General features: G+C 40.3%; 1 protein-coding gene across 3 annotated transcripts in view; it reads left to right on the top strand.

The window, feature by feature from the left end:
* The window catches only part of msh3 (mutS homolog 3 (E. coli)), a 122,287-nt gene extending 121,125 nt beyond the window's left edge, over positions 1 to 1,162 (top strand). For all 3 annotated transcript variants that reach the window (XM_042334566.1, XM_007899764.2, XM_007899765.2), the window contains one exon: positions 389 to 1,162. In XM_042334566.1, coding sequence (XP_042190500.1) covers positions 389 to 470 — 82 coding nt within the window. In that variant the 3' untranslated portion in view covers positions 471 to 1,162. The remainder of the gene's footprint in view (positions 1 to 388) is intronic.
* Positions 1,163 to 13,586: the final 12,424 nt, after the last annotated feature.

Below are 13,586 nucleotides of genomic sequence, written 5' to 3'. Positions count from 1 at the left end.
AATGCACTCATAATTCGGAAGTCAGTTTTAGACAGTTCTCACCAGCCTGCTTCAAATTTCTCAAACTTCTTAACTAGATGAATTTAAATCCTGTGCAATCTTGCATTTTATGATAAATGGTCTTAAGGTGTGATTCCCAGGTCGATAGTTTGAGTAAACTATCCATGTTTACTCTGTGAATATTTCAACATATTTATGGTTCTGAAACCATTAAGACAATCAGACATTCTTCCCACTTTATTGTCAGCTTTGAAGTTTGGTCGCAAGGAATGATATATAATTAGATATGAAAAACTTGGCACTTCAATTGTGCTTGTCATATAAATTACAGCCAACTCTTCATGCTGTGTGTATCATGTGTCACCCTATTATTATTCTTTCTTTTTAGGAAGAAAATTAAATCCTTCATTGAAGTCTGGAACATAGACAAAGGAAAAAAATTGAGAGGCTGGGTGGCGGACAATGAATAAATGTTACCTTTTATTTAAACAAATGCAATTATGTGATACTTTGATTTTATGTTTAGCTGTGGGAGAACGGTAATGTCCTGCTGGCTGTAATTGAATGCCAATGATGGTGTTTTACTTGCACTGTTTATTAGGGTGATGGTGATGTGCTTTTACACTTTAGCCTCTGCTTTTGCTGGTTTCCCTCCTTTATGCATTTTGCAAGGAAGTTCTGAATCATGTAATCATTGATCATTTTGCACAGCATTCAGCCTGGTTTGTAAAATACTGTAGTCACTCAATACTGAACGCGATCACTACTGAATTTAGTCAATGAGTTGAGAAATTGCATTTTGCACGTTTTTTTGAAAAAAATGCAGAGGTTTTTTGCAGTGGCTTATATGCCTAAGCCATTTCTAAATGTCTTGACATTGGACAAGGGTGTACTTTTTTCTCCCCCTGAAATTAATTATTGACAAAAACTTAGAGCATTGTCCAAATATATCACTGTATTTTGTAAAACAAATGATGGCTAGTCTTTTAACTGAGAGCAAGCTGTTTTTTAAATAAACATTTCACATCATTTGTTCTGTATGGAACCCGCCATCAGTGAGAAAATTCCTATGACTACTTGAAAGCTGTTCCTCTTGAAAATGTAACCTAATGCATAAAAACAGTTCAGAACTTATGAGATGTTTTGTAAACCAAACAAAATAAATTGTAAAAAATTTTCTTTGTGCTTTGTAATTTATTTCTTGTGCAGTCACAAACTATAGTTTCCGTATGTCTTTTATTGCTGTTTCCCCCTCTGCCTTTTGTGCCAGCAGTATTGAATGCTGGGTGGGCTTTGTGCAGCGTTCCATCAGTGGCAACCACTCTCTCGTATCTCACCCTGTCAAATGTGCTTTGTGTGAGCACAACTATTTTGGTCTATTTGGTCACCGGGGTCATCCTAGCACAACTTGTCTTCACCCCAGACCTGAAGTTCCACTTCGTCAGAGCCTATTTTGTCTTAAAACTTGAGGCTAAACTTGATGCTGACTTTGAGAATTTCCTACAATTCTACGATATCTTAAGTTTTAAGATCAAATGGTCTTACAAGCTAAGACCAGGTGAAATTTTAGGCTTCTGCTACTGAAAATCAGACATGAAGCGCTTTGGGACATTCTGCTGACATGAAAGGCGCTTTATCAAATTCAAGGATTATTATAACAAAAATGCTTCTTAGCATTAAACCTCTACAGTTTTAAGGTGTATTTGAGCCTGGCTCCGCAAAAAGTACATTTTACCCTCTTAAGTTAGGCTTCTTATTGGCTGGTCCAGTCATTATGGTCAGTTGCCTCCCTCACCACAAAATGGCACCAGCCTTGGCCCAGAACCAAAGTACATAACCTGATTCCTGCTGTTGAATGGCAAGAGACTTGTTAAATGTGTTGGTCAGTGATGTCTGATGAGAATGTCCATGTTAAACTGCAGAAGAAGGACTTGTAGCAGTGAGAACAACCAGTAAGCAAACTTGCATAGGGTCTCTGTCGGAACCTCCCCTCCTTTAGATCCTGCAGGGCTTGTGACCTTTCCAAAGGAGGGAAGCAAGGGGAAAAAAAACACAAAGGGCTGTCATGTTGTTTATCTTGTAATATAACAGAAACTTGAGAGTTATTATCACAAGTAAGAGAAAATGATTGAAATCCCTCTGTAACTACAATAAGTAATGCCCACAATCACAGATGGACATTGTAATGCACTAGTGTCTATTTTCACAGAATTCTCTCCCTTGTGACAAATCATCGGGTGTTGTACAAGGATGAGGCTGTTCTGTTTGATGCAGTTCAATTAGCCCTGACATGTCTGTTGGTTAAATCCCATCCTACATACACATGAATCTGCTGACTGCGCGAACCTGGACCATGTTCATTAACAGGCTTGCCTTCAGGCACCTTGGTACAGTGATGGGGTAAGAAATCATTTCAGTCTTATGTATGGTGTAAAAAAAAAAGGTGTTCCAGAGAATGTTTCTCAGGTTGTAATACGTAAAGAAGGTACGAATGGTAAACCGTAGGAGGGTTTATAACATTATCTCAACCCCTCCATATGTTGCTTCCTTGAGACACGCTCTAGACTGTATTATCCATTATAAGCCGGTTTAAACATACACTTATCTGTTCATTACTGTCCACAGAAAATGTGCTTCAGTCCATAATCCATCTTTTAACACAGTTTAAAGAGACATTGTCTGCTAATCCTGTGCAGAAAGGCTGAAGAAATATGTATTATTTTTATCATCGTAACATCACTTAGAAGTCCTGGGATGATACATTTCACTGTAATTTATGTCGGATTGTATGCTAATGAGCAAAGGTAAAAAGGTTTGACAGCCCTTCTTCATGAAGGTTGTGGTTCATGCTGCTGAATTTAGCCCACATGTCAGCCTGAGTGGCAGTCTCATTGATAAACCAGCAAACTATTGAGGTCTGGTTGGAAACCTCTGATAGCTTTGATGATAATAAAAATAATTCTCGCATTTGATATAGCGCCTTATGTCTTCAAGATAAGCATGTACTATAAAGTGTAGTCACTGTATTTTGTATTTGTGATCCAAGTAAACAGCAAGTGAAGTAGCCATTCTGCTAACCAAGTATCTATCTAGATTCCTTTTAAAAGCTAATATGAATTCTGTCTTAACCACTCCTCCCTACAGGACATTGTGGGTGAAACGCGGCAGCCAATTGCTCACTGCAGTGTCCCACAAAGAGTCGTGGATTGAGTGACCAAATTGTTATTGCTTTTTTTTCTTGAGGGATTATTATCAGGTGTGTGGAGTAAGGAAACTTGCTCAAGGTTTCGCCCTACCGGGAATTGAACCCAGATCTCTGGTTTGCGAAGCGAGTGCTCTAACCACTGAGCTACAGGACTTCAAAACAGGATGGGGGCGAAAGGGCCACGAAGCCTAGTGCAGGAGAAGACATGGGCTGCAGAGACGTACCCCCAAATTGAAAGGTGCTACAGTAAACACATGTGAGTTGCTGTTGTTGTATCATAATGTTAATTAGTGCAGCAATTGTGCGATTGTGTGAATCACAATATTGTGATTGTGTGTATATTACTCTAATATTTATTTGAATCTCCTTGCCCTTGTGATAATATCTGCCTTACCAATAAGCATGGATAGAATATAAGTATTAAGGTTTATCAGAGTGAAAAGACAATAATAATATATTGATAATAATCCTTGCATTTGATATAGCGCCTTATCACATCTTCGAGACGTCTCAAAGTGCTTCACAGAATATACTGTAAAGTGAATTAACTGTATATTTTGTGGGCGAAAAGCAGCGGCCAATTGTGCACAGCAGCGTCCCACAAACAGTCATGGATTGAGTGACCAATTTATTATATTTTTGAAGGAATTATTACCCCTGGAAAAGCGATACACCAATTGACTAACAAGCGGGTTCCTAGGGTTACAGGATATATCAAGTAGGAACAAGTGGGGGATGGGCAGATAAACATATTTTTATGCGTGTTTTTAACTTAGATTCTCTTTGCCTTAGGATGCAGAAGAACCTAAAATTATCATGTCACAAATGGAAATAAAATTGATACCACATGTCAAAGAAATGTTAAGTCTTTCTCCCAGTTATCCTGTTTTATATTCCCTTCCTAATCCAGATTCAAATGAATTAGCGACTCATCATGTTTTTGAGGCAATTGATGTTTCGTTTGTCCTACACCATATATTTTCATTTCTAATCCTTTATGTTTTTTACAGCAGCTTCAAGATGTTTATTTTTACGTGAAAGGTGTCATATAAATGCAAGTTGTTTTTATTATATAACCAGATTACAACAACACAAAATTGCATTTGCATAGCGCCTTTCACGTTGGGAGGACGTCCCAAGGCGCTGGACAATCAGAATTTCGGACCCGAGCTGGGGGTTGGGAATCAGGATGATTGAAAGCAAGGTCGAAGAGGAGGTTTCTTGAGATGGGTCTTGAAGGAGGCAAGGGAGGGGGTGAGGGATTACAGGATGGAGTTCCAGAGAGTGGGGGCAGAGTGGCAGAAGGCCCGGCCGCCAAAGATGAAGCAGGCCAAAGCCCGCTAAGTGGAGGGAGCGGGTAGGATGATAGGGAGGTTGCAGAGCTAGGGAGGAGCAAGACCATGGAGAGCTTTGAAGGTGAGGACTAGGATCTTGAACTGTATCCTCTGTGTGATGAGAAGCCAATGGAGTCAGGCGAGGATGGGCATGATAGGACCACGGAGCCTGGAACCCGAGAGGACATGGGCTGCAGAGTTCTGGATGATCTGCAGCCTGTGGAGGGAGGAGTTGGGGAGACCGACAAGCAAGGAGTTGGCATAGTTAAGCCTCAATGTAATGAACCCGTCGTGTATGAGGGTTTCGGTGGCCTGCCGTGTGAGACAGTGGCAGAACTGGGTGATGTTGCGGAGGTGGGAAAAGGCAAAGTGGGTCATGGCGCAGACATGGGGTAGAAAGGTTAGTTGAGGGTCAAACAAGACACCAAGGTTCTGGCTTAGTAAGGTGGAGTGTGCATCCAAAACTAATGTAAAGAACAAGAAAGGCTATGTATGGAATCACCTGAAACACTGTTGCAAGAGAGGAGGGACTATAATAATCCTTACATTTAATATAACCCCCTATCATGTCAGCAAGACAACTCAATGTTTCATAGGATTTTTCTGTAAAGTGTATTGGTTAGGTATTTTGCAAGCAAATGAGGAGCCTATTTGCTTAGTGCGATGTCCCACAAATAGCCATGAAGTGAAAGACCCAATTTTATTTGGGGGATTGTTAGCCAGGACAGCAGGAGAAACTCCCACTTCTTTCAAATAGTGTCATTGGGATCTTTAACACCCACTTCATGGCTCTTTGTGCATACATTGGATGCTGCAGTTGCCTAAAAGGTAAATCCTGTGAAGCATTTTGAGATGTCCTTAGTGATGTGAAAAGCACTACATCAATTGGAAGGTCTGTTTTCGTTTTCTACCTTTCTCATCACTGCAGTTCATGCCCAATCCCATAAGGAGAAATGTTGTCTACAATTCCTCCAAATCTCATTCACCCTAGTTTGTGTGGCTCAGCAAAGAGCTCCACACTCCTGCAACTCCTCCCTATATCCATTCCCAATAAACCACCTCAGCACCTCACTGATGAGATCAAGTGGATTAACTATGCCACCTCCTGCAGGGTGATGGAGTAGAAGTCCTTTCCAGCTTCACTATGGTATTAATAATTATCCTTGCATTTGCCTTTCACATCGGAAGGACGTCTCAAAGCATTTCACGGGGTTTACTGTAAAGTGTAGTGGCTGTGTATTTTGTAGATGATTGAAAAGTAAACCTCCAGAGCCATTTTGCTTTTTGTACAGACTGTTCCAATTAATTATATTTTTAATATCATTTTATCTGTTTGAAATCCTCATTTAGGTTTTGTTTTCCAAAATGCCCCAGGGAGGATGAGTCTAAAAATCAATGCAAATTTTTGAACTTTTTTTTTAAAAGACCAGGCCCATTGTGGGAGTTGGGGTGATCTTGCCTGGCCTTATTTTTAAGGAGTTTCTGCAAAACATGATGAAGAATAACAGAATAACATCTAAGTGTATTAACCCTGCTGCCCGGCAATGAAACTGGTTATGTAAAAGGAAGATTCCAATTTGATTTACACAACTTAACATAGATCATAAGAACTTGCTAGGCGAAACAAGACCAAGGTCCATCCAGTTTGCCTTCCCCCATCCTAACAGTCATGTGCACATGTCATGTCCCAAACTGTATACTGTATCCCAAGATATTGTTTCTTAACAGAAATCTTATTAATAATAATATTATTATTATTATTATTATTATCTGTCTTGAAAGAAACTACATTTTCTGCTTCCACCGTTTCCCGAGGGAGCCTGTTCCATATGTTTACTACTCACTCACTGAAGTAGTGTTTCCTAAGAATAAGAACTTCAAAACCAGGCATGATGTTCTGCTGCAGTGCAGGACCAGGGGACAAATCTGCCCTTTGGATTTGAAATGCTCCAAAACAATCATTGGAAAAAATTCCCTTAGGTTTAGCGATAGACCATGGGATGAGATCATGAAGGCATGTAGGGAATGGTTAAACTTGATAAAAATGACAAGAAAATATTCAACATAAACAGCCAGAGGTAAAAATGCTGGTGGTATATTCTTCACTCCACAATTGTAAAGCTTCTTTGCTCTATTGCTTCTCAGTATTTTGGAGCTGCCTTCTCAATGATTCCCAAACCATTTCTAGCAACACTGCCAGAGGATATTCTGTCAGAATTACTTGTTTTTCTAGTTAATTGACTCTCAAAACAAAATCAATTTTGCAATAGAAATATATTTATCTTTCTATAGACTAAGCTTACAATGCAGTTACAAAATTGGCACGTATTGGTTTTTAAACTGCAGGGAAGAATAATTGATGCTTTTTTGTTTCATTAAAATCAAATCATAGACGAGTACAAACATTTCCATAAAACAGAAAAGGCAGATCAATTAAGAGTAATAATGTGTGCTTTCCGCTATGAAATTATCTTTATATTGTTGACTGCCTTTCTAACGTGTTTACCCCTGTGATTGGTTGGCATTGTATGTGTGTTTCATTGTTATTTGCCTATTGTTATGTTATGTATAAAACCCATCACCATGCTTAAGAGTATCCATACTAAACAGAGTTCCACATATCCCATCTACACATGAAAATTTCCATGAATTGGAATGATACTCTTCCTTGTATTAGGCACTGATTGTCAGGAGCCAAGGCTCATAGAATCATAGTCGTACAGTACAAAAAGAGGCCATTCGGCCCATCAAGTTTGTGCCGGCTCTTTGAATAGAGCAATTAATGTCAATCCCACTCCCCAGCCCTTTCCCATAACCCTGCGAACCTGTCCTCCTCAAATACCCGTCCACCGCGTTTTTAAAAGTAGTTATCGAATCGGCCTCGACCACCCTTTCAGGCAATGCATTCCAGATTCGAACAACTCACTGCGTGAAAACATTTCTTCTCACCTCCCCTCTGCTTCTTTTAGAGACTATTTTGAATCTGTGACCTCGAGTCACCGACACACCCACCAGTGGAAACAGTTTTTCCCTTTCTAACCTATCAAATCCCCTCATGATTTGAAGACCTCTATTAGGTCTCCTCTTAACCTTCTCTGTTCCAATGAGAATAATCCTAACATCTCCAGCCTTTCCTCATAATCAAGATCCCTCATTCCTGGTACCATCCTCGTAAATCTCCTCTGCACCCTTTCCAATGCCTTAACATCCTTCCTATAGTGTGGTGCCCAGAACTGGGCGCAGTATTCTAACTGAGGCCTAACCAGTGTTTTATATAGGTTAATCATAACCTCCTGACTCTTGTACTCTATGCCCCTATTTATAAAGCCTAGAATCCCATATGCCCTTTTTACAGCTTTATCTACCTGTTCTGCCACCTTCGAGGATTCATTTACCTGAACCCCCAGGTCTCTCTGTTCTTTTAGCCCCCCTTAAGATTGTATTACCTATCCTATATTGCCTCCCCTCATTCTTTCTACCAAAATTCATTACCTCGTATTTCTCCACATTGAAACTCATCTGCCATGTGTCTGCCCGTTTTATCATTCTGTCTATGTCTTCCTGCAGTTGGCTACTATCATTCTCACTGTCTACTACCCTACCTTGGGGACACCAGAGTATGTTCTGGGTACTCTTGGAGTTTGATTAGTTAAAACCACATAACTCGCCATTTGCAAGCACTGCCAGGTAAGCTTTCCCACTGCTTGTTTAGATCAGACCACCCTACCAAATAGAACTTCGGCTTGCAGGGTTAACAGTAGCTGTGAGTGGGAAGAATCTATATCTCCAGTGACTGGTCTCCCTCTCCAAATCCTAGAGATGCGCCAGGATGGCTGGACTGTCATGAACCGTAGAGTACTGCAGACTCAACTGATAAGCGAGACTGCCACAGAGGGTTGGCTTGAATTCACCATTCCTTTGCCATGCCTGACACCCTAGAGCCAGTTAACAACCACTTACCTCCTCCCATCCTTCCAGGAGCATAATCACCAGTTGGTCATTTAACATCCTTCAATGTGGATTACCTGTTGTTTAATACGTAGCAATCTTTTGGCTTCAAGTTACGTAGCAAAAAATATTCCGGAAATTTTCTTGTTATTAAATCTAATTTCCTTCCATCCCCCTCTCCTCTCTTCCCTTAATCTCTCTGTCAAGCGGAACCATGGCTGTGTGGGAATGCCCCTGCTTTGCCACCCACTCAAGTGATGGCCTCACAGAGGGTGACCGAGAAAATGGCTGCGATAAAGATAAAATAAATCACAAGCTCCCAATTTTTTTTCCCCCAAAAAAACTTTTTTTGGGCGATTTTTCTAAATTCATCACTCAATCCATAACTGTTTGTGGAACACTTCTGTGCGCATTTGGCTGCCGCATTTCACCCACAAAATATAGTCAATTCACTTTACAGTATATTCTTTGAGATGTCTCGCTGACGCGAAGCTCCTTGGGACATCCTCCCGACGTGAAAGGCGCTCTATATATATAATTTTGTTGTTGTTGTAGTTCTTATTCACTGACATACCATACAAAATTACATTTGTAAAGCGCCTATCATGTCGGGAGGATGTCCCAAGGTGCTGAACAGTCAAAGATTAGGACCCGAGTGGGGGGAGGAGGGGGGTTTGGAATCAGGGACGGTGGAAGGCGGAGAAGGTAGGGGGTGGCCGAGGGCACAGTCGAAGAGGAGGGTCTTGAGGCACATCTTGAAGGAGGCAAGAGAGGGAGTGAGGCGAAGAGAATGTGAGATTGAGTTCCAGAGGGTGGGGGCAGAGAGGCTGATGGTCTGACTGCCGATTGTGGGGTGGGCCCAGGGGGACATGGATCAGAGGAGGGAGCAGACAGGTTGTCAAGGGGTTAACAGGTTAGAGAGGTAGGAGGGGTCAAGGCCATGGAGAGTCTTGAAGGTGAGAACGAGAATTTTGAACTCCATCCTCTAAGGGATGGGGAACCAGTGGAGCTGAGCGAGGGTGGGTTTGATGGGGTCATGGAGCCTGGTGCGGGAGAGTTCTGGATGACCTGCAGCTTGTGGAGGGAAGAGTTGGGAAGGCAGACAAGCAGGGCATTGGTGGAGTGTGCATCCTTGGATGCTGATGCTGGTAGGCTCTATGGAACATAGGGGAGCTGTTAACTAATAATAAAGCCTTAATAATAAAATGGACTATGATTTTTTAAGTAAAGGTATATGACATGACATTTTAATCTTTTCACTTCAGATGGTATTTGATCTCTAAATATCTAATATCTGTTTATTTTCCAGATTTAATAAAATCATAGTATCTTACAGCGCAGAAGAAGGCCATTCGGCCCATCATGCCTGTGCTGGCTCTTTGACAGAGCTGTCCAGTTAGTCCCACTTCTCCGCTCTTTCCCCATAGCCTTGCAATTTTTTCCTTTTCAAGTATATATACCAATTATACTTACTTATATATTCCAAAAGCTGCAGTTTTCTATTTATTTATTTGCAACTTTCAGTGTAACAAGCAATAAAATTAATATTATACCATTCAAAATTATAACCTTGCTTGCTTCTTTTCACTTGTAAGCAACCCTGATGTACAGGATAACACAGTGAGGAAGAGTATTATACATTGTGGCAATGCAGGTAATGCTTTGGATGGTTCTAATGCCTGCAACGACAGCCCATTATTTAAACACTATTTTCATTACCTGAACATCTCAGGCTGTTGTTTCAGACAATCACACAACGTTGGTGTTACAATTTGAAAGATGTTACAGAACTCTCTTCTATTAAGTCATGCACACATTTCATATAATTATTTTTGGTCAGCTGGGTGTCTTTCACATGCAGAAACTCATCACCATAAGAGGTTAAGAGCATCCTAAACCAGACTGAGCATTCCACATGTTCATGTAAGCAGACTCTTGTGATCTGGGAATATCTCACACATTCCCTTTAGCAATATTACTTTTAGAACCACGGCCAATCTTTTGTGTTTATGGGAATTTGTGCTTCAGGCCGAAGTATTGAAGAGTGAAGTATTACGGCTTAATGCAAACTTGTGCCAAGGAAAGAAAATAATAAACACAATCAAGCACAAACTATAGATTACATTTTACGAGGTTAATTTGTTTTGAAGCGTAGAATGTATTCAAAATGATAGAGAGTGTCAGCCTGGCTCAGTCAGTAACACTCTCACCTCTGACTCAGAAGATTATAGGTTCAAGCCCCACATCAGGACTTTGAAGTCACAGTCTAAGCTGACACTCTAGTACGATGCTTGGGTTGCACTACATGGTCAGAGGTGCAGAGATGTTAAACACAGGCCCCATCTGCCTGTTCACATGGACGTTAACCCGATCCACCCGCCCCACTATTGGTGGGAGAGCCTTCAGCCACTCTGCCCCCAACCTCTGGAATTCCATCCCCCAATCACTCTGCCTCGCCCCCTCCTTAGCCTCTTTCAAATCCTGCCTCAAAACCCTCCTCTTCGACCATGCCATCGGTCACTCCCCTCCCTTCTCCCCCCCTGACCCCAGCTTGAGTCTGAAACACTGTACACTGTCCAGCGCCTTGGGATGTCCTCCCGACATGAAAGGCGCAACAAATGTAATCTTGTTGTTGTTGTTAAAGATTCAACAGCAGTATTCAAAAGAGAAGGGAGTTTCTCCTCGTGTCCGGCCATTAACCCTCCATTTAAAATTTGTCATTCACTTTGTTCTGTTTGAGGGATATTGTTGTATTCATGTTGGCTGTTACATTTGCAACGGTCACAAAAGTAAATCCTGTGTAATGCTTTGAGATGTTTCGACAACATAAGACACTATATCAAATACAAGGATTATTATTATAGATTTCATCCTCAACCCACATTGTCATGTGATTTATTTATTTATTTAACTAAAATTAATGAATTCCGGAAGCCCATCTCTTTCTTGTTCTTTCTAATAGTATGAAAGTTAGTAATAATTTCCAATAAGGAAAACCTTTTTACAACGTCTTGAGTCCTGTGGTTGTCATTGCATTTATGTTCCCTGAAAGTTACAAAGCTGGCAAATAATGGCGATCATCCTTATAACAATAGTTATCAGACCGGTCCTCCCAATCTATGGTGTATTGTCATCCAATGTATTTTAAGAATGACTGAACTGTATGTCTAACAAATGTCCATAGTTCTAGCTGTAACATTTAAAAAATCTATTTTATAATTAAATTACAAAGCAGGTCACTTCACTATTAAATGTAAGTTCTTCACACAGTGCACTGTGTTTCTGCCCCATAATAAACCATAAGATTCTCAATTTGGGTTAAAATGTCCCTATTCGAGCTATGAACTTTCTGTTGTGGCTTTTCACCATTTCATTTCTGAATCAAAAATGGCAGAACAGGAGATGTAGAAAAGTCTGAAATCAAGAAAAATATTGAACACAATATTGAAAATATGTTTTAACTTTCTTCATATCCTTTCTGCACAAAGGTACATGTTTTTGTTGGGGTGTGGCTCCATGGGCAACCTTATCTAATGTGCTCATCAGTCATGTGCACAGATAGTGATATTAAATATTAACAAACAGGAGAGTTTTTATAATTTTCATACCTTGTTAAATTTATTTGCACTGAACCAGCTTTACAAAATGACATGATAAACACTGTAAGGCAATACACTAGTATACAGAAAAGAAGGCCATTCCCCTCAGCTTCTATCTGTCATAAAATATCAGTCCACAATGCAAGGAAATTCTTGTTTTGATGTCTAAAACATGAAAACCTTTCTTTGATAGCACAATCCGACTATTCTATAAGGACTGTCCTTTTCAGAGACTATTCTACAGTGGGGGAATGCTGAACTTTGAAGTGCTTTGGTAGCATCAGTGTGCAACTTGCATTCATCAATGTCATTCAGAAAAAGAAGAAATACTTGATTATGATTTTAAAAGTTGCCTTTAATGGTGCCCACATTGAATGTTTAATTGGAGCAAACGGTTAAAAATAGAAAATAAAGGAAAAGGTTTGGCTTGCAGGTTGCCAAACACTGCTCTCAAAGTCAAGCTTTGTGGTGTTAGCTGGTTGAATTCCAGCAGTACCCCAATGTATACTTTGGGGTCCCCAAGCCTTAACTCTCAACTATCTGTGCCTAATACTCTCTAGAATTAGGTAAGCAGAGTGCATCCCTCCAGGGAGACAGTACATGTTGTATTTCAGACACAAGGATATTCCTTTTAAGACAGTCTTAAGCATAGGTTTCCACATGTATGAAACATGAAGAATGACTACTTGAAATAGTTACCAAAGAACTCCTAACAAGGTTATTACAATAGCAATTTACATTTATATAGTGCTGTTCACACAGCTCAAAGCAATTCATACAGCTCAACATTAAGTGGCTATTAGATAATTAAGTGTCCTGCTAAAATGATTGTTGAAGCAGAATCCATATTAGCTTTCGAAAGTGAATTTCACAAATACTTGATAAAGAAAAATATCATATGACATGGGGAAAGGGCAGGAGAGTTGGACTTAATGCAAAAGTATGTTCAAGAGTTGACACAGGCACAGGCAAGATGGGCTGAATCCTTCTGTACTTTAAAATGTTGTGAATCTATGACTGTTAACTGGTTGAACAAAGGCCATCAACCATAGGAACATAAGAAAAGGAGTAGGCCATTCAACTGCTCAAGCCTGTTCTGCCATTCTTTTAAATCATTGCTGATCTGTACCTCAACTCGAAACACCCACCTTTTGCTCCAATATCCCTTGATATCCTTACCTAACAAAAATCTATCCACCTCAGTCTTGAAAATGTGAATGGATCCACAGCCTTTTGGGGAGAGAGAGTTCCAGATTTCCACTACCCATTGTGTGAAAAAATTCTTTCTGATTTCACTCCTAAATGGTTTCACTCTAATTTTAAGATGAAGCCCCCATGTTCTATCGAATCCCTTTATCATTTTAAACACCTCAATCAGATCACCCCTCAACCTTATAAACTCAAGGGAATACAGACCTGGTTTATGCAATATGTCTTTTTATTGGATGGGGTCATCAAACCCACCCTCGCGAGGCTCCACTAGCTCCCCATCCCTCAGAG

This window comes from Callorhinchus milii, unplaced genomic scaffold (genome assembly GCF_018977255.1).
Source record: "Callorhinchus milii isolate IMCB2004 unplaced genomic scaffold, IMCB_Cmil_1.0 Scaffold1, whole genome shotgun sequence".
NCBI classification, from domain to species: domain Eukaryota; kingdom Metazoa; phylum Chordata; class Chondrichthyes; order Chimaeriformes; family Callorhinchidae; genus Callorhinchus; species Callorhinchus milii.
This window is presented reverse-complemented; position numbering and strand designations above follow the sequence as displayed.